Source organism: Lampetra fluviatilis, chromosome 19 (assembly GCF_964198595.1).
Source record: "Lampetra fluviatilis chromosome 19, kcLamFluv1.1, whole genome shotgun sequence".
Taxonomy (NCBI): Eukaryota; Metazoa; Chordata; class Hyperoartia; order Petromyzontiformes; family Petromyzontidae; genus Lampetra; species Lampetra fluviatilis.
Genome location: NC_136293.1, coordinates 3,416,918 through 3,443,867, shown reverse-complemented (window position 1 = coordinate 3,443,867; position 26,950 = coordinate 3,416,918). Strand labels below are relative to the sequence as shown.

Below are 26,950 nucleotides of genomic sequence, written 5' to 3'. Positions count from 1 at the left end.
TGTTAGTGTGTGAAATTTTACCTGTTAATGTAAATTCAGAGATCCAAAAATAACAACTAACATCAGAAGGTGGTAGGATGGGAACATCACAGCCAGTTATGAATAAAACTGGTCGATAACGTCCTTTCAATAATTGCTCAGTTTATGCCCATCATCTCGATTGAAGTTGTGTCTGTATATGTGAATGGCTTCATGAATAAATATTTGTTGATAGCCAGTGGGTTTGCAAGTACCTTCGACTTAGAAAAATCTATTTCATGTGAGCCCACCGCATTAAAAAATTATCAGCCACGGCCGAGGTATTGGTCCTACCTTGTTTCACATCTGCCTTATGTTCACGAACACGGTCCGAGACATGTCGCTTAGTTTCCCCAATGTAACTGCTGCCACAGATACAGCTTAGTTTGTAGACACCGGGATATTGCGTGTCAGGAATCTTTACAGATGGGATCAGATGAAATATTTTGGTTGCCCCTGCTATGTAAGGCAAGGTGATGATTTGATTGGATCTTCAGATGGCTCCTTCCGCACGGTTGGGGTGATGGCTTTGCGGATTGTGTAATCAGAATATACATTCGCCTTGAGAGCTTGGTGTACGTGTTTGAGTTCACTGGTTAGGTGTTCATGGTCGGAGATACATTGAGCTCTATGGTGTAGCGTTTTGATGAGGGAATTCTTCTGGGATGGATGGTGGGAATCAGGTTTTAGGTAGGCGTCAGAATGGGTTACTTTCCTGTAGACAGAATGGTCCATTGAGCCATCTGGTTTCTTTTCGATTAAAACATCCAAGAATGGTAGCTTGCCATCCTTTTCCACCTCCATGGTGAATTTGTTGGCTGGGTGTATGGAATTGATGTGGTTGAGGAATTGGTTCAGAGTTGGTCATCCATGTGGCCAGATGACGAACGTGTCATCTACGTACCTCTTCCACAAGGACGGACGTAGAGTGGATGCCTGGATGGCATCTGTCTGTTTCCATGAAAACTTTGGCTACAACTGGAGATAAGGGCGAACCAATTGGGGCACCTTCAACTTGATAATTGTTGTTTTACCCTTTTATCTGGCAACAAAAACTGACCACTTTTTTTTTCAAGGAGTCATGTTTGCATTGACCACAATACCTGCGGTCGGAATGAAAACAAAAAACACAACTCTGATCATGTATGCACTGTCCTTGAAATTGATTTGTCCACACGTGAGATAGCTTTTCTTAGAGCCTAGTCTCATATGGTGTTGGACCAGATGACGCCAAAAGGCGCAAAACTCAAAGACAATGCACCATCAGAGTATGAGAGCTCGGGGTAAGAATTTACACCATTGGAACCTCCTTTGCCAGTAGGAAAATATGATAATTGTTTTTTAACCTTTTATCTGGAAACAAAACTGAAAAAGGGGTCAGTTTTGTTGCCAGATAAAAGGGTAAAAAAACAATTATAATATTTTGCTACTGGCAAAGGAGGTTCCAATGGTGTAAACACCTTCAATTTGTTTGTAAAAAGTTTCATGGTGAAGTAAGTGTTGGTGAGGGCCGATACATCAGCATTCAGTCCTTGTTGGACCAAGTCTTCAATGATTGCAATGGTGTCAGGCACAGGAACTTTGGTAAACAAAGAGACGACATCGAAACTAACGAGCAATATCACCTAGAGATAGTGAGATGTCCTTAATTAACGATACCAAGTGAGCTAAGTACAGCTGTCCATGGGCAGATATCCCATAATAGGTGTCCACTGCACATTTTGTAATTTGTTTCCACTTTCCTGTGTTGTGCCCAATATGCTCAAGTAGTGGCACATCTATCTGGCACCCATCTCTTATGTTGTCGTCAAGCCATTATCGGAGGTATTCCTCTCTTTCCAGTTCTTTCCATTTTTCCCGAACACACTTTTAATTTTCTTGTTGTCCATCCTACACGTGTTTCCAAATAGTGCCAGTTTCCTTCTCATCGCTACCTGCATCATCAGGTCACTCTTTGTGTAACCCTCCTCAAACAAGCATCAGCACTTGTTTCCACAGGCAAAGCCTGAGCCAGGGGTGAACATCCGCATGGTAGACACCGCTATCTCCACAGGGTGACCACGGTTTCAACTTCCTACAAAGTAGCACTCATTCTCGGCTATCCCTCTACTGCGTCAATGTTTTCTTTTCTTTTTTGTAAATGCCGCATGTGTTTATGAGTCTGGGGGCCTGATGGTGAAAGGGAGTCGGCCTGGGCTTCGCTGCTGCCTGCGGGCCCCGTGCTTTGGGGTCACGCGAGGCGAGGCACTCGTAATGTGGGCTGCCGCACTGTAAAGTTTATAAGAAAAAAAGGGCTGACCGCAGGGAGACGTAAATCAGCTTCACGGCAGAAGAGAACGTGTTTTGAGGGGCGGTTGGAATGAAGTGTCTTGTCGAGAATACTGCAGAAGTTATGCTTCAAATGCTAAATCTTGTTGATTTCACTCCATCGCAGGATACTCGGATATCTGTCTATAACCAAACCTCCCCAGACTGATTAAACTGTAAAAAATGCATGGCATGACTCTTTCCTTGTACAAGTGGTAACTTATAAAAGGCACACCCTTTTTGTTGGTATTCATAGCAATGTATTCATACTCAATTTCAGATATAACTAGGACCCACGTAACTATACTTGCATATATTTTGTGTGCGTCTCTAACCGGATGCACACTTCACACTCCGCATGTTCTGCCCCAGGAACGGTGAGAACCCTTGCTTTTTAAGTGTCAGACTGACCGGCCAAAGAATGATTCATAACAAATTCATTCAAATATAAATACAAATTGACATTAGGCTCAAAGGTTGGTCCTGTGCTAATGTTTTGCTACAATCTCTCTGGCACAATATGGCCAGGCTTTGGACAATAAGAGGCACCAATCTTGTTTGGTACAAGAGCATGGACATGAGTGACTATGAATGGCATCGCACACTGTAACGTCTCCACCTGCAGAAGCACTGGTTCTGGAATGCAAGTGCAAGTTTCAAATCCTGGTTGGAGGTTGACTCGGCTTTCCAATCGCCTATGCCTAACAAAGCAAGTACCGCTTTGTTAAAGAGTCAACATTGCTTGTCCTATGGACAGAACGGCCATTGGCATAATAATTTGGAATGTCTCAACAGAGAGGATCACCACTCCACGCCTGTTTGAGCCAGGACAACATTGACAGTTATTTGAGTATCGGTTGCTGAGTTTTACAGGGATAAAAACTAATCACGTATGGTAATAGAGGGGAAGGAAAAATACGCCATTTTCTGCAAACGGCCTCGAACAGCAAAAAAAAAGATCATGGCCGGCACGGGGGCATTTGAGGACAAGACGTTATATATTGCGAAACTATGCTTGGCACAGAGCCAGAGCATTATTAAGATTCAGTGGCTGTGCCTGAAGACTGAGCCAAGTCCTGGTCACACTTAAGATTCATTGGACATGCCAAGGTCCACGTTTACAGTGAATCTGGAAGAGTACACATATCGTACAATGGTGGGTTGAATTTTTCATGCGATTGATTAAGTATTTTTTTATTACGCGACGTATATATCTTCAGTAATCACGACTGTATATACGAGCACATATTATGGCAAAGTCACTCCGGTGAAAGGTTCGTGGAAGAGGGGTGGTATCCAACGTTCAAAAGTCAAAGAATCTCCCTGCTCCCATAAGCATTTGGGTGGGCTCTAGTCTGCTTGTGGCCATGAGCCAGTGGTGTAGAGCCATCATTAATTACGTCTCTTTCCAGGATACCCACTGCAGGAAAGTATTTACTTGCCAAGTTGCAATCGTTATACCACTCCCAGGTGACTGGGGGGGCCCCCCCCCGCCCCCCCCCGCCCCCCCCTCCGCCCGGGATTATAACTCCTCATAGCCTTCCGAATGCAAGTTTTCCGATTGCAACCCACAGTTCCCATACCATAAAACATAATATGAATATGGGAAATAAGACTGCATTTGCAATCATCACGAGCAAAAATGCCATAACATAAGTCATTAAGACATCGTCTCTTTCAAGCATTTCTCCAAAGTAAAGTCGAAAATATTTTTTTGCAATTGGAATGTGGCTGTTAAGACCTTGCCAGCATAACACTCTTACTCTCGTGAGAACGTCCTGTTTATTATGTTTAGGTAAAATAAGCTGTAGACCCCCCCCCCCCCGTTAATTATACAGCATTTGTTTGAGCGTTTTTATTTTCCATTCCGTAGATAATATTGGCATCTTCCAAAAATAAATTCGCAATATGAAATGGGACATTAAACTTGCTAAATGTAGGGCACGGATTGATTTTTTTTCACATTGCAAATGGAGAAAAAAAAATGAAACATGGCTTCATTTTCTGCATCTGTAGACGATTCATTTCTGCAAACTCGCACAACGCTCCCGGGAAAGCACAGCTTGGGTTTCATCTGCACCTTTCGCGCGAGGACATCTCTTGCAAGCTCAAACACGGAAGCTATAGAGTTTAGTGAAGAGTGTTAAACTGAATATATGTAATTCTATAAAACTACATTATTACAGTGTAGTGCATGACTCATACCTCAGGATTGTTATTTGATTTTATAACAAATACAAAGATCCCCGTATAGCCTAAATATACTTTTGGGGCAAGTGCTGTTAGCGAGCACCTATGAAGGGTGGCACGGCACACGAGGGGGTGGGTGGCCAGCACTACGCCCGATCACATTTGTCTCCCTAGTACTCTAGGTACTCATTTGAGGCCGAGTAGACCTTGGGGAGGCCCAGGACCAGTTCAAATATTCCTCACTGGTGTTGGCCGTGAGCGGGAATCGAACTCGGGTCGCCGGGGTCGTAGTGCAGCGTGCTAACCACTATGCCACCAATTCTATAAGAACTCATCAGTTTGGCATACTTATTAGACTGTTAATGCAAGTGCTGTTCGCAGCCACCTATTAATGTCATTGGCAAGCGAGTGGGTAGAGTGGCCAACACCACTTCTTTGCTGCAGCGCTTAATGTGGAAACAATACCACGTATTATTTTAGGCTGAGTGTACCTTGGAGGCATTCAAGCATGGTTGGGACAAATATTTTCAATGGGTATTGCACTTGGCCAGAAGTCTGCCAAGAAAATGGCGTAATGTGCTAGCCACTAATTAACTGTTTCCATTGAGTGCTTTATCCAACAATTTTATCCAGATAACCACAAAAGTGTAGCGAGCACAATAGAATGGGCATTGTTTGCAGATGTAGAGGTGTAATTGTGTATGGGAGCGGATGGCAAACAAACACAAGGGGCGTGGTTAGGGCCGTACACATAGGAGGTGGCCACACCGACGTCCGCACCTGCATCCCCCACGGGCCCCTCCCGGGGGGGCCGCGGACTATAAGAGGGGGCGAGCCGGAGGGCTCGAGGTCGAGGTATCAGCTTTAACCAGCGAAGACGGAAGACCAGCTAGAATAGGCCCCGGAGCTCCCCTGGCTCGCTGTCCTTATCAGGGCCGACCAGGGCAAGCCGGTGGCGTGGCCCCGAGAGCCCAGACTGACGAGCAGGTCTGGGAACTCAGGGGGTCGGATCCCAGCTTGACCAGGGCTGGGACAGGTAGCCTCCCCTAGCTCCCTAGTGGAGGACTTGGGCTTAGGTTAGCGGGGCTTAGATGTTGTGTCTCCCTGTTAGCCGAGTAAGGGGACGTTACCCCTTAGGTCCTGTGTATACTCGCTAACTGTATACAAGTTGTGTTAATAAATAAGTGTGCCTCCGATCCCGTCGTCAAGCCTCCTGAGTAATTACTACATCTGGTGTCAGAAGTAAAACGTCCAAAGATGGACACACGAGGGACGACACGTACCAGGGAGTCGGAGAGGGAGGACACCGCGGCCGAATCACCACCAGAGATGGCCGAGGTCGGATCGGAGCAGACGGGGCCGAGTACACCCGCGCCGCTACGACAGGAGGGGGGGGATGCGTCGGCCGAGGGACTTCGGCTGGCTCACTCCCGCCTGGCGGAGCTGCTCTACGCCGCGGCCGCCGTGTTGGAGGAGATCACGCGGCTGGGAGCTGGAGGGGCTGCGCGGGAAGACGGCAGCAGCCGACGCACGCCGGCATTTCCCGCCACCCCGACGCGGCTCGCGGTTAAATTTCCCGCCATCACTACAGTGCGAGCAGAGGGCGGGGCCGGCCTGCGTCAGGTGACTGCTGAGGGCCAAGCACGAGCCGTGACATCATCAACGCCGGCCAGCGCGTCAACAACGGAGCGACCGGCGATGCCATGCTCACAGCCCGCCCACACTGTAACGTCGGCTGGGAACGAGGGAGCGAGATCCGCAGCCACGGACGTCGCCTTACAACAGCGACTGCCGCCTCTCAAGGAGTTTGTGGGAGCGGATGGAGATTGGGGCGGCTTCAAAAGGCGGTTCATCGCTCATCAAGAGATGGCGAACTGGACGGACGCCGAGGCACTATGCGCGTTGCCGGCGATGCTGGACGACGACGCCCTGGCTACCCTCACCACGGCGCCTAAGGAAAAGCGCGCCACGCTGCACCTGGTGCTGCAGCTGCTGTCAGCCGTCTATGGGCCGCCTTCGGACTGCAGGCAGCTGTTCCACGATCGGCATCGGGGCGCCAACGAATCGCCCCTGGCCTTCCGAACGGCTCTCCTGGCCCTGGCAAAGGCAGCTTTCCCGCGGATGGACGAGGAGGGAGTGGACGCCATGGTGGCTGAAAAGCTGCTGCTACTCGCCGATGAGCTGGACATCGCCGTCTTGGCTCAAGACGACGGAGAGATGTCGTCCCTGCTGGTCGCGCGCCACATCCACGGGGGCTTGCGGTCCCTGCGTCGCAAGGCTGCCAAGGGGGTGGCCGGCCATGCCATGGCGGCCACCGCCCTCCCATCAGAGGAGGTCTGCGGGGTGGAGCGGCGGGGGGAATGGAGATCGGCGGCACCGCAGGCTCGGAATGGACCGAGCCGCCAGGAGCAGCCCAGGCCATCTGGGGCGCTCACACGCTGCTACAACTGTGGCCTGCAAGGCCACGTTGCGTCAGGATGCCGGGCTCCCCGTCAGCGCGGAGCGACACCTCGTCAGGACGCCACGCCGTCTCCACCCAAGCTCCAGCAGAGAAATACGGCGAGTCGTGGCACCTCACACGTTTGGCCCATGCACACATCCGACACACACTCACGCGCTCAACTGAACAGGGTTCGAAAATCGCCGCCCATCGCGCGCGATTGTTCGGAAATGCGGCGAGCGCTCCAACCGGGTCAGTGGTCGGAGCTCGCCCATCGTGTCGTTGCTGCGTCGGCGGGATCATCGGTTGTGGTCGGTCATATTGATGGGGTAGAGGTGCGGATTTTAATTGACACAGGGGCATCGGCGACCATTATATCTGATTTGATTTATAACATCCTTCCCGTTCAAAGTCGTCCCTTGCTCCCTGTTGACGTGCCATGCTATGCTGCTAACGGGGGCTCGCTGGGCATTATTGGGCAAATCCGCGCCAAAATTTGCATTGGAGACATTAAATTATCCGGGCCTGTTTTGGTTTCCTCCTCACTCGCGGTTCCGTGCCTGTTGGGGACGGATTTCTTGGCCAAAATGCCCATCCGTATCTTGATTGACCAGGGGTGCATCGAGCTCCCATCGGGCCGACGTGTTACATTTTTGTCTTCCCCCACCACGGAGCGTCGGGTGTTTGCCACCGTGCAGGCGCTCGTGACAAAAACTGTGCGCGTACCCCCGGGGGCTCAGATGCTCGTCCCTCTTAGGTTGCGTCGGCCGTTTGCTGAAGGGGTTGCGGATCGGGGGGTCTTGTTGGGACCATCTCGAGCCGGGGTCAATGAACCCGATTTGCTAGCGGCTCAGACCATGGTGAAAGGGGATGGGGACCCCTTCATTGCAGTCCTTAATGTAGGATCGCGAACGGCCGTGGTTCCTCAAGGGACCGTGCTTGCACACGCAACGCCGGCGCCCTATGAGGAACCACTCGTGGGTCAGGTAACCACCGATCCTCCGTCGCGACCGCATTCGGACTGTGATGACGGATGGCTGGATGCACTTTGCGCGGGATCTGTGGATCTGTCCGACACGCAGCGTGCGCAGCTGCGAGTTCTCCTGAAAGAATTTGCCGACGTTTTTAGTAAACACAAATTTGATATTGGTTGTACTAAATTGCTGCGACACCATATTGACACGGGTGACAGCGCGCCAATCCGCCAAAATCCCTTTCGGCTCAGTCCCGCCGAAAAGGATCATGTCAAATCGGCTGTTGATGACATGCTAGCCGCCGATATCATTTCCCCTTCCAACAGCCCGTGGGGCGCACCGATCGTTTTGGTGAAAAAACACGACGGCTCACTGCGGTTTTGTGTCGACTTTCGGCGATTGAACAAAATTTCTGTGGCAGATGCGTACCCGCTTCCTCGAATGGATGAGTCGCTCGATGCCTTGGCGGGGGCGCGATTCTTTTCCACCCTCGATTTACTATCTGGATTCTGGCAGCTTCCTCTGGATGACGAATCAAAACCTAAAACTGCTTTTCGGACACCGCAAGGTCTCTTCCAATTTAACCGCTTGCCGATGGGCTTACATTCTGCGCCGGCAACTTTTCAGCGGTTAATGGAACTGGTCTTGGCAGGCTTGCAATGGGATTCGTGTTTAATTTACTTGGACGATGTCATCGTCTTTAGCAAATCCTTCGAGGAACACCTCCAGAGGCTGCGTGCTGTTTTTCTCAAAATGCGGGCTGCCAATTTAAAATTTAAACCGCAGAAGTGCCATTTGCTCCGCGAATCGGTGCGGTATTTGGGTCACATTGTTGGGCGCTCGGGGATATCCACTGATCCCGCCAAAACGGAATGCGTCAGCTCCTGGCCGACTCCCACCTCGGTGGGAGAGGTCAGGAGTTTCATTGGGTTCGCGTCGTACTATCGACGGTTTGTGGCTGACTTCGCTACGATCGCGAAACCATTGCATGCCTTGACGTCCAAGGGAGTCAGGTTTCATTGGGGGCTGGAGGAGGAGGCTGCTTTTCACGCCCTCCGGAATGCCCTGGTGGGGGCTCCGCCGTTGAATTACCCCGACTTCTCACAACCCTTCTTGCTCGATACAGATGCAAGTAACACGGGCATCGGGGGCGTGCTGTCCCAACTCATTGGGGGCGTAGAGCATGTGGTGGCTTACGGTAGTCGGGTACTGTCTCCAGCGGAACAACGGTACTGCGTTACCCGTCGGGAATTATTGGCAATTGTTTATTTCATTCAGCAGTACCGCCCATATCTGTACGGTCGGCGTTTCACCGTCCGTACAGATCATGCGGCCCTACAGTACGCTCTGCGGGTTCAACAACCATCGGGCCAGTTGTCTCGATGGTTGGAGATTCTCCAGGACTACGACTTTGTCACCACATATCGTAAGGGCGTCCGCCACACGAACGCTGACGCCCTGTCACGGTTGCCACCCACTTCGGAGTGCGCTTGCCTCCTGGGTTCGGGGCGTTGTAGGCCCCCGAACGTCACCACCGATTCGGTCCTCGTGGCCGCCGCCGATGCGCCTTCAGCTTCGGGTCCTATCGAGCAAGAAGGGAGGGATTCGTTGCTGGGGTTGTCGGTCGCGGAATGGGGACGCCTCCAAATGGAGGACACCTCCCTCCTCGCTCTGCGCCGTCGCGCAGGGGGGGTTGGGCAGGGGGTGGCGAACATTGACTCGTGGGGGTTGTTCCAGGGTCTTTTAATGCACTGGGACGGAAAAACCCGCCGCCAGCAGCTCGTGGTGCCTGCAGCATTGAGGGGTAAGGTGGTATGGGCTGTTCATGAGCGGCTTCTGCACTTGGGGGTTCACAAGACCTTTGCCACGCTCCAGCTCGATTTCTTCTGGCCGGGCATGGCAAAGGACGTGGGGGATCTCCTGGGGTCGTGCACGCAATGCGCGCAGCGAAAGCCACCAGCTAGGGGGTCCAACCCTCCGCTGCAGTCCATAAAGGTTTCCCGGGTTAACGAGCTCGTTGCGCTAGACATACTCGGGCCATTTCCCGCTACACCCAGGGGGAATAGGTATTTATTGACAGGGGTCGAATACTTCACGAGATGGCCTATGGCCTGGCCCCTGGCCAACCAGTCGGCAGCAGCCATCGCGGAGGCCTTTGTCCAGGGCTATGTCCTCGACAAAGGTGCTCCGGAACGGCTGCTTACTGACCAGGGTAAGAATTTTTCGGGAAAACTCCTCCGCGAGGTGTGCGACCTCTTGGGTACGGAGAAAATTCGGACCTCCCCGTATCACCCTCAAACCGACGGGATGGTGGAACGGCTGCATCGGACCATCACGTCTATGCTGTCCCAACAGGTGTCCGAATCCCAGACAGATTGGGACCTTCGCATAGCCGGTGTGTTGCAGGCCTACAGGATGGCTCCCCATGCGGCCACCGGATTTTCCCCTTTCTTTTTAATGTATGGCCGCGAGGCTAACCCCCCTGTGACGACCCAGCTGAAGCTCTCGGCGCCTCAGGCGAAGTCTACCTTGTCCGAACACGTTAAATTTAACATCAGCAAATTGTCTGAGGCGCGGAAAGCGGCCGTGCAAAATTCTGAACTCCGCCAGAAGGCGAACGAGAGGCTTCGGCTGGGGCGGGTACATGTGTTCAAATGGAAACCAGGGGACAGGGCATGGTTGCACTGTCCCCAGGTGCCACTGGCAACCTCGTCAAAGTTGGTACGGCCGTGGCGGGGGCCAGTGGAGGTCGTACAGGTCTTACGGCCGCAATGTGTTCGCGTCAAATGGGGGAGGCGTCGGTGGTACGTGCACCCCTCAAGGTTGAAACCGTTCATTGCGCCGGCCCGTGGTTCACACACACACACGCATGGCCAAACGTGTGAGGGGTCCGCCGACTCCCCGACGTCGCTGCTCTCGCCTAACATGACATCAACTGTTCCATCTCCAGGTGCAACAGGAGTGACGGGTCCACGCCCGCCAACCCCTCCCGGAGGGGTCGGGGGTCACTCGGCAGCGACGCCAGACTCTCTTGCACCCGGACCGTCACCAACCACCACTGAGCGTGCCGGGTCGAGCCCTTGTGACGGGCCCGCCGCGAGAACGCGCGCCAAAACGCGCAGACTATTGTGAGGTCGGCCGTTGGGGGGCCCTTGCGGACAGTGGGGGAGGGGCATCCGGAGCGCGTGCATATATGTTGGGTTTGCGGAATGGGGTATTTATTCGGGAGGGTGCGCCGGGTTATTTTTATCTCTTTCTTCTTCTACCTGTTTCCTGTTGTTGTTGTTGTTGTTATGACTGTTATTGTTCTTGTTAAATTTACGCGAGGCACACACGGTTTTGGGGAGGCATGCACCTTTATTCTGATTTTGTTGCAGCCGGGGACGGCTGCGAGCTGTACAGGGGGGGGTGATGTAGAGGTGTAATTGTGTATGGGAGCGGATGGCAAACAAACACAAGGGGCGTGGTTAGGGCCGTACACATAGGAGGTGGCCACACCGACGTCCGCACCTGCATCCCCCACGGGCCCCTCCCGGGGGGGCCGCGGACTATAAGAGGGGGTGAGCCGGAGGGCTCGAGGTCGAGGTATCAGCTTTAACCAGCGAAGACGGAAGACCAGCTAGAATAGGCCCCGGAGCTCCCCTGGCTCGCTGTCCTTATCAGGGCCGACCAGGGCAAGCCGGTGGCGTGGCCCCGAGAGCCCAGACTGACGAGCAGGTCTGGGAACTCAGGGGGTCGGATCCCAGCTTGACCAGGGCTGGGACAGGTAGCCTCCCCTAGCTCCCTAGTGGAGGACTTGGGCTTAGGTTAGCGGGGCTTAGATGTTGTGTCTCCCTGTTAGCCGAGTAAGGGGACGTTACCCCTTAGGTCCTGTGTATACTCGCTAACTGTATACAAGTTGTGTTAATAAATAAGTGTGCCTCCGATCCCGTCGTCAAGCCTCCTGAGTAATTACTACACATACATTGTGCTGTTGTGAGAAGATCTGTAAAAGACGAAACCGGAAACATGTATTGAAACTGCAATACACTATATTCTTAGGTTTTTTCAGTAAAGTCACGTAGGTAAAAAATTACAATTAATAAAAGTAAAATAAAAATCACGACGTTTCGGAGGCAACACAAGCTTCCGTCTTCAGGTGGAACCGTCACAGCCCGACAGCTGTATCAAGTAAATGAGAGATTACAATAGATACCACTCCGTATATATAGTGGTTGAGGGGGGGGAAAGGCCAGGAACGGCTCACTTTTCATTATTATGGTAAGGTGCGGCTTGAGACTACGAATAGACTACATAACAAATGACTGAGCCTTTATTATGGAGAGGTGCGGTTTGTGACTACGCCTAGCCTACATAACAAAATGCTGCATATGAGACAGAGCCTCTGCCATGTAGATGGTAATAGACTACATAACAAATGACTGAGCCTTTATTATGGAGAGGTTCGGTTTGTGACTACGCCTAGCCTACATAACAAAATGCTGCAAATGAGACTGAGCCTCTGCCATGTAGATGGTGAAAGCACAAAAACAGGTCAGGAAAAAACAGCCTCCTGCTATGTTGTTTGGTGGGTAAAACCTATAGCAGGAAACCAGTGTGTGAAAAAAGAAGCTAAACCTGGTAAAACAAAACTGGCTGTCTATCAGTAACCTGTAATAGTTATCTGTCAAATAAGATGGTCCAAATAAGTGTAGTTAAATCTTTTTTGCATGGTTAATCACATCTTTCCAATGATTACTCAGTTTGTAACTATCATCACGGTTGAAATTATGTCTGTGTTTGTATACTTGTATGGCTTCGTGTACAAACCTTTGATAGTAGACAGGAGGTGTGCAGAGCACCTTGGTCTCGGAAAAGACAATTTCATGAGAACCCACAGAGTTGTAGCAATGATCGGCAACGGCCGAAGAATCAGTTCTGCCGTGTTTCAGATCTAACTTGTGCTCGCGGACACGATCAGAAACATGACGTTTCGTTTCTCCAACGTAGCAATAACCACAACTGCAACTCAGTTTGTAGACTCCAGGATACTGTAAGTCAGGAACGACATCCTTCACAGATGGAATCAGATCACGGATTTTATGTACTGTACTGAATCGGACTTGGATCTTATGTTTGTTTAGAATTTTGGAGATCTTTTTGGTCACGCCTGCTATGTATGGTAATGTGATGGTCGGAGTTTCATGTGGCTGTTTCTGTATGGTGGGAGAAACAGCTTGGCGGATGGTGCGGTCAGAGTATCCGTTCATCCTGAGGGCCCGATGTACATGTCTTAATTCACCGGCCAGGTGGTGTTGGTCAGAAATGCCATGAGCTCTGTGGTATAGCGTTTTAATGAGAGAATTCTTTTGAGATGGGTGGTGGTGGGAATCCGGTTTCAAGTAGGAATCTGTGTGGGTGGCTTTCCTGTAGACAGAATGTCCCAAGGATCCGTCAGGTCTCCTCTCAAACAGAATATCCAAGAATGGTAGTTTACCATCTTTCTCCACTTCCATGGTGAATCTGATGGATGGGTGTCTGGAATTGATATGGTCCAAGAAGTGGTTCAATGCTGGGAGGCCATGTGGCCAAATGACGAAAGTGTCATCCACATACCTCTTCCACAGGGAAGGACGCAGGGTGGATATCTGGATGGCGTCTGATTCAAACTTTTCCATGAACATGTTGGCTATCACTGGTGACAAGGGGGAGCCCATAGGGGTACCCTCATTCTGTTTGTAGAAGGTGCCATTCCAGGTAAAATAGGTGTTGGTGAGGCAATGCCTAACCAGCGCAGGTACATCAGAATTCAATCCATGTTGGACCAAGTCCTCAATTATTGTTAGAGTGTCCGGTACTGGGACTTTGGTAAACAGAGATACTACATCAAAACTGACGAGGATGTCATCAGGAGATAGTACCATGTCCTTAATCATAGAAACTAATTGGGTTGAGTGGAGTACTGCCGAAGAAGTCTTGCCTGTGAAGGGAAGCAGAGTATCTGATAGAAACCGGGCTAGTTTGTAGGTAGGAGAGTTTATCGTCGACAAGATGGGTCGTAGCGGGGTGCCTTTATTTTTATTTTACTTTTATTAATTGTAATTTTTTACCTACGTGACTTTACCGAAAAAACCTAAGAATATGAATCCTTGCAGTCACGAAAGCTTCAAATCTGCAATACACTACCTAATGTAAATTACTGTAATCAGTATTCATGTGCCTACATACCATTTATGGAACTTTCTTAAGACAGCATGAAATCAACCGAGTACCTTGTCATATTTTAGATTTAGTGTGATTTTAGCTGAACTGTTCTCTCTTCTTCATCCTGACAATCGGAAGAGGCACTAAACGGCTTTAAAGCAAACCTGGATTAGGCACCGGACAACAGGTTTACACTTAAAAACTGTAACTGCGGGCTCTTGGTAATTGGCCACCGTACAATTATAACACGTTGTGATACAGGAAGCTATCAGAAGATTTGTGAGCCAACAAAGAAATACGTGCATTTTTCTGCTTTGTCACCTTAGAAGAGCAATGCTCTTAGTTTGTCGTTCTTCTCCCACACCTCCGATTAGCACGGTTGGCAGCATATGATGAGAAAGAAGTTCTACATAATACATACGTAGATCGATGTTATTTCTTTCTCCTCAAATCACTCATGCACAGCACACACTTCATAATCACCTAACGTTTTGCTATGTTCACAAATAGTTGTTTTTAAAAATGCAAGCATGTGGAAGTCACTCGCAACCAGATATAGGTAGTAAGGGTTGTTGTCTACATTTGGATTTTAGAGATTTTCAGATTTTATATTTTCTATTGTTCAATGAACACCGGTAAAAAATAGCAGCCTTAATCTGCTCCAAGAAAATTTGGTATTCCTTCATAAAAAGTATGTACTTTTCTGTCATAATTTTGGAATCTTTGGTGACTGTAGGTTTTCTGTGAGCCATTGCATACAATCTATTCTTACGTTAATGATTCGACCCATTTATTGTCGTCGCCATAAGAATCAATTTTCACTGCCGAATCAATGCATTGTTACATGTGCACTGGACGTCTTTGAGAACACAATCAGACCTCCAGAGATAGTATACATACTCGGTTGGCAGGCCTGCTTATACACCACTTTCACAGCAGAAACGTATTGATGAGCTATGTATTAATGTGAAGGCACAAGGGAAACATAACACCTGCAAAGATCAATGTCGACAAACAAACAATGCTGCTGCCACATGCAAACTACCGTAGCACTTGCCACTGCAGTATATTTGGCAGCTTAGAGCACGTTCATTTTGTTATTAACCTTTTTAAGCCGTGTTATTATTAGTCTGTGCAGTAGGCTACTCCTTTCAGTAAAGCTGTGGCAATTCTTAAATACTGCAGATCATTTTCAGTACCTATACTATAATTTAAAAGAGACCTGTGTGCTGATGCCTTTACCCTGGCAAAGACGATGCAAAGAACCATACGAATATTTCTTCCAACTGGAAGCTAGTATGTTTGCCAATAAGCTGGACTACAATTCCTATAGATGTCCAATAAGAAGATGACAAGCTGCTCGCGGTCTTCCCTGCTACGTGTGAAAGCACAACGAATGTCATCACACCGGCGGCCGAATGCCCGACAAAGGTATCCCGGCCTGAAAAGCAACAGCAAAGAGAGAAATGTGAATGTTGGCCCATCGCTGAAAATCATGCAGCTTAACATTGAGGTCTCTCCAGTGCAAAATACGATTACATCGCGAAATTTCTCCAGTTTCAAGACGTCGACGTCCTTGCACTGGAAGAAACGCATCTGGATCGACAGTGCCCTCGATCAAAGATAAATATCGGATACACTCTCATTGCTGCAAGCCACCATGCTAAACATGTCCTTGCAACATACGTAAAGAACGACCTGAAGGACACGGTCCAGGTTGTGCCACACACCTCGCCACACTACATCGTCATCAAGATCAACGATGTGACAGTGGTCAATGTCTACAAGCCTTCAAGTTTGGAATGTCCATGTCTGGCATTACCACAGCCAAGCCACCCTATCATCCACATAGGTGACTTCAACAGCCACCACACCTTGTGGGGCTATAGTGCCAAAGATAGAGCTGGTGAACAACTGACATCATGGGCAGCGGCAGAAGACCAGCACTTGCTCTATGACGCAAAAAACTATGGTACTTTCAAGTCAGCGAAGTGGAAAAAGTGCTATACGCCCGATTTATGTTTTGTGTCTAGGGACCAGAACGGAAACCTGATGCCGTCGACGAGAACAATCCTAGACGACTTTCCAAATAGCCAACATGTAGTAATCCATATCAGTCTTCAGATTCCGCTCTTCCGCTGTGCACCAAAACTGCGTTGGAATCGGAGATCAGCTGAATGGGTGAATTTCACTGCGGACTTGGAATAATTAGTTGGAATGATACCTCCACGCGCATTCAACTACCATCGCTTCGTTGGTCTCATCAAGGCAGTTCCCAAGGCCAACATTCCAAAAGGCTTCAGAAAGGTCTTCACTCCATGTTGGACTCCAAAAAGCGAACAGCTTTTCCGAAAATTCAATGCTGATGAGGAGCAGGAGACTGCAAAAGCCTTACTCGAGTCACTGGATTTGCAAAGAAGAGAAAGGTGGCGCGAAAAAGTTGAGGCACTTGACTTTGCAAAATTGAGCCGTAAAGCCTCACGCCTCCTGAGGTTGATGGGAGCTGCCGCGATGCCAGCCTATAAACCTCCGCAAGTCAGTCCTGAAGAGATTTCTAGGCAACTTATCAACAATTCACGAACTTCAATCGACAAAAGCATAAGACGGCAAGTCTACAAATACGTTTATTGCACACTCCCGTCCATTCTCAGTGGAGGAAGTAGATGCCGGTATTGCCCGGTTGAAATGCGGGAAAGCCTCGGGTCTTGACGATATTTATCCAGAATTCATCAAGAACTTGGGACCAAGAGCAAGAAAATGGCTAGCCACATTCTTCACTGACATCCATTGCACAAGCATCATGAGTGAATATTATTCAGAAACTTGCAGGAACAACCTGGGGAAGCGATGCCAGCACGTTGACGATATCGACACAGGCCCTTGTTCACTCCACTGCGGAGTACTGTGCCCCGGTGTGGGGTGGAAGCCCTCACACGAACCTTGTTGATGCCGAAATTAACAACGCGCTTCGTATCAGCAGCAGTTCCCGAAAGTCTACTCCACTCCCGTGGATTCCTGTGCTGGCGAATATCGCTCCAGCCAACATCCGACATGATGATGCGACGACACGGGAGTACGAGATAATGAAAAACTTCACTCTGCAGCTCCATCAAGATCTAAAGGAACCCCCACGACCAAGGCTAAAATCCAGTAAACCATTCGGGATACGTGCCTCCACTCTAGCAGCCGAAAATAAAGATACCGCCACTCGGTGGTCTGAATCATGGATGGCTATGGACGTGGCAAACAAAAACATCATTCACGATCCGACGGTGGAAGATTCTCTCGTCCACGACGACTATGGACCACATTGAACCGCACTCGAACACAACACGGCAGATGCACGTACACATTCTATAAATGGAAGATCAAAGAATCGCCTAACTGCGACTGTGGAGAAGTCCAAACCATCAAGTACATCACCAATGAATGCTCCATCCATGCACATCCTGACGGTATCGCTGAAATCCACACTGCGTCAACCACATCATTGGACTGGATGAGGAAGCTTTGCATTCATTTATGACGATAATTAAGAAAAAATTTAAACTGTTGCTTTTCATAATGCTATACGAAGAAAGAAGAAGAATATTGCATTTCAGTATGAAAGCCAACCTTGTGGTGCCAAGTGGTCACTCAAAGAACAGTTAACATGATTTGCCAAAGTAGGGCGTTGCATACTCATATGAGATCACAAATCTGCACATTATATAGAATTAATCATGACTTAAAGCTTTCGTGACTGCAGGAATTCATATTCTTTGGGTCTTTCGGTAAAGTCACGAAGATAGAAAACATGACGTGAAGACGATTGCTTGTGTTGCGATCAAAACGTCGTGATTTTTTATTATTTTTCTATCTACTTGACTTTACCAAAATACCCAAAGAGTATATATAGAATGACTAATAACAAAATATGATTCGTATCTGGAGGCTGAATATTCTCTTCAATGGGAAGCGATTCCATAATTACATTAACAACCAGTTGCTTTGACCAATATTTCTGTCACAATATTAAAAGTTAGTCGTATACATCCTAACCACACTTTAAATGCAGTATTAGTATATACCTGTATTAAAGTATATAACTTTGGTTTAGCTAGTTTGTTTTTAACTATTTGTCTACTCGTGTTTTTTTGCACAGCATGTTCTTCAGCAGTACACAGGAGTATAATTGCACATCACTGGTTCCTTGCCTTTGGGACTCATTATGATAATTACTTATTTAGAGGGGAATAAACAAATATTACAAGATTGAGCCAAGGCACATTGGGTCACCCAACACACGTTGCTCTAAAAACAAAATGCATTACCAGATTTGCTTTGGTTCAACCCACAATGTGCAATTTCTCAGTCCAATCCATGGCTGGGGGTTGGCTCGGTGGATTTTAAGATGTCCAACACGCTCATTTCAAAGTCTTTTTGTTCTTTGAATTTCACACCTCTCCTTTTTGTGAATTTTAATGACACACTTTTTCAGTGCCACTGTGCCGAAAAAGTGGCCAAATTCGTCTGCAAAGCTGCCAGCGACGACTGTGTTTTGATGTTAAAAGAGTGCACTGATCTCCTCCGTGCAAATACTGTGAAGTGCTTGTCATTTCATGGGGGGAGGGGGGAAACCGTTTAAATTTCTAGAAAGAGTGCTGATGACTATGAGCATGCTGATGCTGGTGATAATAATGACGATAACAATTACAGGTGCAGAGGTGTATGGCAATCAAATAAGATAGAGGATTACATCGGTGTAATTTGGCAAAACTGCTCCTCTAGACACTTTGGGCACCTACCTTCCAACACACATGTGGGTTGGATAGGGAAGGAGGTGAGGGGGTAGGGGAAATTGTGGGGGGCACCATATTTGTCTCCATCCTCGCTGTGTCCTGCCATGCTTTCGGCTTCCCTATAAAAACACCCCCACTCCCCCCCGGTTGTATACATGACTCAGTAAGCAAAACAACGCTTCGAACGAGAAGAACATCAACACATTGTCCATTATTACATACGTAATTAATTCATCGAGTATTGGAACAAATTGTATTACTTTACATGCTCATGATGAAAGTCTTCAAAACCATCAACCGAGCATACCACCCCCCCCTCAATATGCCTCCGAAACACCGATAGCCCCCCCTCCCCCCACAGTTTTTCTGTCACCCACTCCCTCCAAAAATCATTGGCGCGTTCTACCGGGCTCGTGTTCTTACAACAATATAAACATTAAAAACAACTCTTCAATACCTCAGAGCATTACAATTTTGACCCATTACTGAACATTTTGATGTTTTTAAGCTTTTATGAGGTTTTTATATGTTTAAAATGTGTTAATAAAACAGAGTAACCACATCATACAGCATAGCATATTTGTAAATTTAATTAAAATTCGTAGAAAACTATCATAGTGTTCAAGGTCGAATCCAATTAATCATATTGTCTTGTATAATATGTAATACAAAACAACAGTAAACGCTTTAATGTAATGCCAGGTTCCCAGTTATGCTTTTCAAAAGATATAATGAATCTAATGGTTTCTCACAAGGTTAATAAAAAAAGATAAATTATCATCCATTAACTTTTGCACTATCCAAATGTGTAAATTATTAGATACATAAGGTTTGAAAAACCCCTGGACTTTAGGGCCAGATCCTTAACTGAAATGGAAAGTCAGCTTTTAATATCCGGACTGAATCACATAATTGCATACATTTTGAGTCACATTTAAGGATATGCATATTGATCTGCTCAATACGTCATGGGACCTCCTTTGCAGTAACAAAATGATAATAGGTTTTTCCCCTTTTTTCTGCCAACAAAACAGGTGTTAAGATATTAAAACACCAAACTGAAACCTTTTACAAAGAATCATGTCTGCATTAACCACAATGCTTGTGATCAAAATGCAAACAAAAAACATACTCTGATAACATATGCATTGTCCCAGGCGCAGAAGCCCACAGACTCGCTGAAAAGGCGACAACATATCTGTGGGAGGCTCCGCTGCGAGGGTATATTTGTGAAGGGGGGCACTTACCTCCGGTTAGGACGGTTGGTGGCTACGTACAGTGCGAAAAAAGCTCAACATACATACATATACATACATAAAGTGAAAAACGACATTTATGCCAATGGCATCAGAAAACTCACCCACCACTGGGAAAAATGTGACACTGGCACAAAACTACACCGAATGAGGCTCAGATCTATGGGGTGTTTTGCTGTCGCAGAACCCCTACTTCATGGTCAGAAAAACACATTCCTGCGGAGGGTGCTGGTAGGAACGTTGGGTTGCTCAATCAATGGCCAGGGTCAACGGCGGCGTGGTGTATTCCGCAAATATGCCCGACTGTGAGGGCGGGCACAAGCCGGCGTGAGTAGGTTACACGTTGAGTTTTATAAGGGTACCACGGGGTGACCAGCCCCCCCCCCATCCAGCCCCTCCCCACCAAGCCCCTCCCCACCCTGCCCACCCAGCTCCTCCCCTCCCCACCCAGCCCCACCTTCCCCATCCAGCCCCTCCCCACCCAGCCCCTCCCCACCCTCCCCTCCCCACCCAGCCCCTCCCTCCCCACCCAGCCCCTCCCTGCACGACGGACACAATAATCCCCTGTGGGCTGGTGTAACCAGGAGGTTCCTACCAGTAAAACGTTTCGACTGCCTGACCAGAAGAGGATGAATTATTTAATGGCTTTTGGTCACACGTCTATTGCAGTAAAAGCTTCCCCAATAAGGCTGCACAACCAAAGCCACTGCAAATAGAGAGTAGATGCAATGGTCTTGAGTCAGGCTAAGTGTGACATTTCTTCGTGCACTAATTTAGAATTTTAAAAGAAAGCCAAGCAACACATTCCTAGTATTTGAACACAAAGGCAGTAAAACATGGTCACTCCGGTTTCCCCATTTGCCTTTCTATGTAGCTAATTACTTGTGCATTTATGTAAAAAGAACATTTGACGTAAATATATGAAGCGATAATCTTAATCTACAGTCCCTTGTCAATCCTCTGCTGGGTGAAAGGCTCTCCATCCTCGGGGTTGCTTGACCATACTTCACCACGTTGATCGTCATAGTTTCTTGGAGGGGTTGTCCAGGACAGCAGAGCATTCACTCGCAACTTATGTAAACAGTGGCTGTGAAATGAATGGAAGTCCTGGGTTCATAGCATTGTGCAAGAATCAATGCGCTACCTCCACTATCTCCACCCCCGATTACATAATTCGAATTATATGAACACACACATGTCGAATTATATGAACACAGATAGGTAGAAATACAATTACATAACAATTTGCTAAATAAACCCATCAACTGTTTACACATTAAGGCAAATTTAAGCTGTTTGCCTTTCAAAATTAAATTGATGTACAATTAATCAAACACTAAAAAAAACGAACCTTACGAAAATTATGTTGGTCAACCCATCCACAACGTGACACAATGCAAACAAATTTACAATGTGGGTGCTGGGCACAGCCAATGGTCTGATGTTATCTATAATGTAGACAATCTAAATCTAATCAAACCATTTTTTTCAATGACAAGTGCATTGGTGTATTAGCACAAGAACCAAAAACACGTTTATCAATAACATTGGCCCGATAATATGAACAAAAAAAATAATAGGTGACATGCTCAGAAATTGTCCTTCATAGCACACAGACCATGTGCTCTTCTTTGTGCGATGAAGAAGGGCTGTTCCCCAAAACTAAACTTATACAAAAATACTTTTGGGGCAGTGTCATTGACCAATGTGTTGAGCTTTTGTAAAATGTAATTTAACAATCGTACAATGTTAAACCACACTGCACAGTATTACAATGCACAAAGGGCCAAAATAATTAACCATGCATGCTTAAGTTAATTTTGACAAAGCAGAGACCAAGGGCATACATTTGTTGGCAGAAACGCAATTTGTATCAAAAATCGACATAAAAGTGGTTTGTACCAGCAGGCAAATCAGGCCCCAAGCTCTCCATAATTGCAAGTGATAAAGAGCAGCATTGAGATGAATTTAATCGACAGCTCCCACCACAAAGGCAGAGGTTGAAGCTCAACAGACCATCTCACCATCCTCACGAATTTTTTTTAAAACCTACAGTCCCCATTCTGCAAAGATTGTGAGTTAGTGGGATATCTTATTTAACACGTACGCTTTCGCGACCAATAACATCCATAATAGAGGGTTTTTTTTGGGTTAGATCGCGTAAATGTGTCGTTAAAACCCGCCACCACCCGACACAGCCAACTAGCAAGGGTTGTCACTATACAGAACATGCCAATTCGTCACTAGTACAGCACACCGGTGTGTTGGAGAGCCAAGCCACAACATTTACAATCCGTGTGCGACGTTTCGCCAGTAATTACAACTACTAGCTTCATCAGGCGACAGACAGATTTGTGGAGAAGTCTTACCGTTTCGTTACAACACATCTACGCCTCTATATAAGGAACGAAACAGACTTCTCCACAAATTTTAAGAAAACGGTCCAATGCTCCGAGCCATTTATGTTAAACTTTTTCCGCACCGTACGTAGCCAATCGTGCTCATGGAAGATGCCATCTCGGAATCACAACTCTAATATTGTCCCTCTTTTTGAATTCTTTGTTGGTGCATCGTTCACCTTTCAGCACAGCAGGACCACGCACACTGCATAACTTCATTAAAAAAAATAGATACACACACACAAAGATCCCCCGTATGCCCACAACACACTATTGGGGCAAGTTATGTTAGCGAGTAGCACATATAAAGGCCAGCACCACACCCGGCCGCCTTTGTCTCCCCAGTGGCGATGTTTACGCACCACCCCACGTACTCACTTGAGGCTGAGTCGACCTAGGGGAGGCCCAGCACCGGTTCAGATAATCGTCACCGGTGTTGGTTGTGAGAGGGAATCGAACTCGGGGCGCAGGGGTCGTAAGGGCAGCGCGCTAACCACTACACCACCGCTCCCCAAACACGCACTGACATACTGACACACAAAACCAAGCAGAAACAAACCAACGGAGCGACGACGCTCACCGAGCTTCAGCGCCTCTGTGTAGGTGGCCAGCGCCTCGTCCAGCCTCTTGAGGCCACACAGAGCGTTGCCCTCGTAGCGCAGCGTGGCCGCCTTGCTCTCGGCCGGGAAGAGCTTCTGCAGCAGTGCGCTGACCAGGACGTTCACCCGCCACACCGCCACGTCCATGCGCCGCAGCTCCGCGCCGCACACGCGGCACGCTTCGGGGCCCTCCCTCTCCAGGCAGCGGCGGCAGAAGCTGTGGCCGCAGGGGCCGGTGCTCGGCTCCACCAGGAGGCCACGGCACAGCGGGCAGCTCAATGGGTCCCAGCAGCCGCCGCTGGGCTCCTGGAGGAGCTGAGCGCGGCTGCTCGTCGCCCCGTGCGACTGCCCGATGGCTGCACCGGCGCCCGGAGTGCCGTGGCACGGCCACACAGCCTGGCCGGCTCCGTGACCAGGTCCCAGGAGAGGCCCCAGGACGGACGAGGGCACCTGCCCAGTGCCCAGCTTCATTCCCTGCTCGGCCGCTGCGCCAGAAGCCATCTCCTCCATGTGTCCTACTGCCCCCCCAGTGCCCAATCCTCCTGGCCGCGTGTAGCCGGGTCCTGTACCGCTCTCCATAGTCCCACCCGCCCCCCCTTTGCCCGGCACGGCCTCAGCCCCCGGCTCAGATCCCGACCCAGTCTCAGAATGCGTTTCAATCGGTGCCTCTGGGCTACTTCTCAACGCGGTTCTCACCGGCGACTGAGTATTTGCGCATTGCCCCGCATCGAGGCCAACCGCATTCCCAATTCCGACTCCGGTGGCAGCAGCCTGAGGTTTCGCTGCTGACCCTTGCCAGGAGCAGGTCCCCGAACCAGACCCAGAGCCGGCACCGGATTCCAAACTTGACAGGTGACCGCAGCAGGTCGGGGACGCATTCCCCGACACGTGGTGGGGGGGCTCCTGCCGAGACCCGGACACGGCAGAACTCGACTGAGAGCCGGTGTCCAACCTCGACTCCGCTCCGAACGCAGACACGGATCCACTCCGAGTCGTCTCTGACCCTGACCCTGACCCAGACGCGGGCCCCGTGGCGGCCTCGAGTCCCCTGTGGGCCCGCAGGCGCTGCGCCAGACAGTCGATGAGCGCGTCGAGGCGGCCGGGCTGCAGGCGGCCGAGGCGCAGCGCGGCCGCGTAGTCGTCGAGGGCGGCGCGGAGGCGGCCGTCGCCGGCCAAAGCGTCAGCGCGCCGCAGCAGCAGCTCCTGCGTGGCCGGGCAGTGCTGCTGCTGGTGATGCTGGTGGCAATGCTGGGGGTTGCTGCCGCTGCTGTTGCCATCGCCGCCGCTGTCATCGGGACCGGGACTCGAACCGGGCAGCAAACGCCTCTGCAGCTCGCAGCCGTAGATGTCCGCCGCCAGCTCGAAGTTGCCGGCGCTGGACGCCTCGGCTGCCAGGAAGAGCATGTTGTTGGTGTCCCTGGCAGACGGGGAACCCGGGGCAGACGCGGGGCCCGCCGGAGCTGTGGCCATTTCGCCGTGCGTTGCTGCAAGTGTTGATGTTGTTGTTGTTTGTGTAGAGGCAAGTCGGCTGTTCTCCCCCCCTGCCACCCCTGGCTAGGGGAGCCGAGCGAGCCTCTCGGACCCGTGTGTTACCGCGCCATGCTGAGGCTTTTGTGAGTGGGGGTGGTGGTGCTGCGTGCGCTGGGGGTGGGTGAGTGGAGGGGGTGGGGTGGGTGGGGGTGGGTGATGAGGAAGTGGGTGGGAGGGATGTGTGGGGAGGGGAGCTCTACGAACCCGGCGACCCCCCCCCCAGCCCCCGCTCACGTCCACCAACACGGGTGACGATTATACTGAGCCGGTCCTGGGCCCTCCCCTAGGTCGACTGAGCCTCAAATGAGTATACCTGATGCAGTGTGTAAAATCGTCGCCACTGGTACTGGCAAACACACCTCTTCGTGTACCATGCCGGCCTTCATATGTGGTTTGCTACTCGCTAACAGCACTTGCCCCAAACGTCTGTTGAGGCTATACGGGGGCCCTTTGTCTTTGTGGGAGGGAGGGACCACGCTGGGCATGGGAGGAGGAGGCGAGAGCCCGGCCCACAGCCGCTGACTCACAAGCCAATACTTTCTCAATTCCATCGCCCACGCTCCTCAACACCGTTCCCTTTCACTCAACACAGACAGCAACAGATATTACAGTGGCAGTGTTCACGAGTAACTCTGCCATAGCAACGCATTATCAGCAGCACCCTTATCCTGGTCTGCACGTCCAATTATACACACCCATGCGTGCTCACATTTACATCTTTGCCTGGCTAACGTCGACCTCCCATTATTTATATTTTTTATTCTGTCTATGATCACCAACCCATCGATACCCCTGACCCCATGCATGCCACATTCGTATATGTACCACCGCCAATACTTTCTCAATTCCACAGTTCCATCCCCACCCATGCCACCCCCTTGCCAATCCCACCTCCCGTCTACTTTTTCTTGACTCTTCTATTTAGCAGCCATCTTCCACCCGACCTTGCTGTCAAAGCCAAGCCCTACATTTCCACCTCACTAGCCCTACCGCTCCTGTTCACCCACTTCCCCATTTCCTGCCATCCTCTGCCTCATTCCCCTCACCGCATCTGCACCCTCCCTCCACTTTCCACCGGCATATCTCAACCCCCTACGAGTGGCCACAGTGGGGTGGGAGAATTCGACTGGCCTGGTGGGTGGGTTGAGGTATGTGGGAAAGAAAGGGATTGAGTCGCATACCCATAAAGAGAATGAATCCACATTGGATTTGTTCTCTGCCTCCATCGGACGAGGAGAAAGATTGATGGCGAGATGTTTCCTGCACAGGGGGAAGCTATGCCACCATGCAAGTCTTCTTCACCAGAGCCATTGTACAGGGTGGTCCCAATTTTTTTTCTCCTTTGCATATTCATTTCAGCTTTAAAAACATTAAGTTTTTGATTATTAAATGGGGGTCACAAGACATCTGAACCACCCTGTAGAAAAATTGAAAACTAGGAGAATCACTTCTACGGGGAAGTTTTAAGCTTATCCTTTTTCTTTCTGGCTATTTGTTCTCTCTGCCTGTGTCCTCTCTTTGGAATTTTCACACTTAAAATTCTAACTTAGCAAATTTTGAAACACGTAATCAACCAGGCTATGCGTTAATTGTGTGTTAACCGACTCTCTGTGTTGTATTACATCACATTTCGATATTTTGCTGGGTTATTTAATTTTCGTGTGCCTGTCTCCTAGTTTTCAATTTTGCGTGCGCGTTCCACATTGTCATCTTACTTGCAGCAGCAGCAGTACGTTGGCGTACACTCATTGATATGCTAATTCTCTCTGCCCCCTCCCTCTCTCCGTTCTCGCCCCCCCTCTCTATATTTAAGGGACCGTCATAGAGACAACCCCTCTCTTTGTGCCGATGTGTGTCCTCTCTCTGTGTGCCGTTGTGATGTCTGTCTGCTTGTATGTCTGTCTATAGTTTTCTAGTTAGATTTTTGTTGCTATTTCTTTTATACCTGATGATGATTGCTTGTGTTGCAATCGAAACGTCGTAATATGTTATTTTAATTTATTATTTTATTTTTAGACGTGACTTAACCGAAAAGAACCAAAGAATAATTCCTGCAGTCACGAAAGCTCCTAAATTAAGATCCTACTGCACACTTTTCAAACACATTGGAGAGTTCATTGACACTGAAGACCATGGCTAATCTCATTGTCTGCAGTGTGACGTGTTAAAAGACAAAACAGGTATGGATGAACACGAGGCTGTCAATGAACCTGCATGTGTTTTTGTTGTGATGTAATGGGAGCACACCTATGGCCTGATTCATGGACACGATA

General features: G+C 49.1%; 1 protein-coding gene across 1 annotated transcript in view; it reads right to left on the bottom strand.

Moving 5' to 3' along the window:
• Nucleotides 1-24,782, bottom strand: part of LOC144937496 (LON peptidase N-terminal domain and RING finger protein 3-like) — an 86,135-nt gene extending 61,353 nt beyond the window's left edge. Inside the window, exon 1 of the mRNA XM_078864743.1 lies at nt 23,129-24,782. Coding sequence (XP_078720869.1) covers nt 23,129-24,617 — 1,489 coding nt within the window. The 5' untranslated portion in view covers nt 24,618-24,782. The remainder of the gene's footprint in view (nt 1-23,128) is intronic.
• Between the last annotated feature and the right edge of the window lie 2,168 nt (nt 24,783-26,950).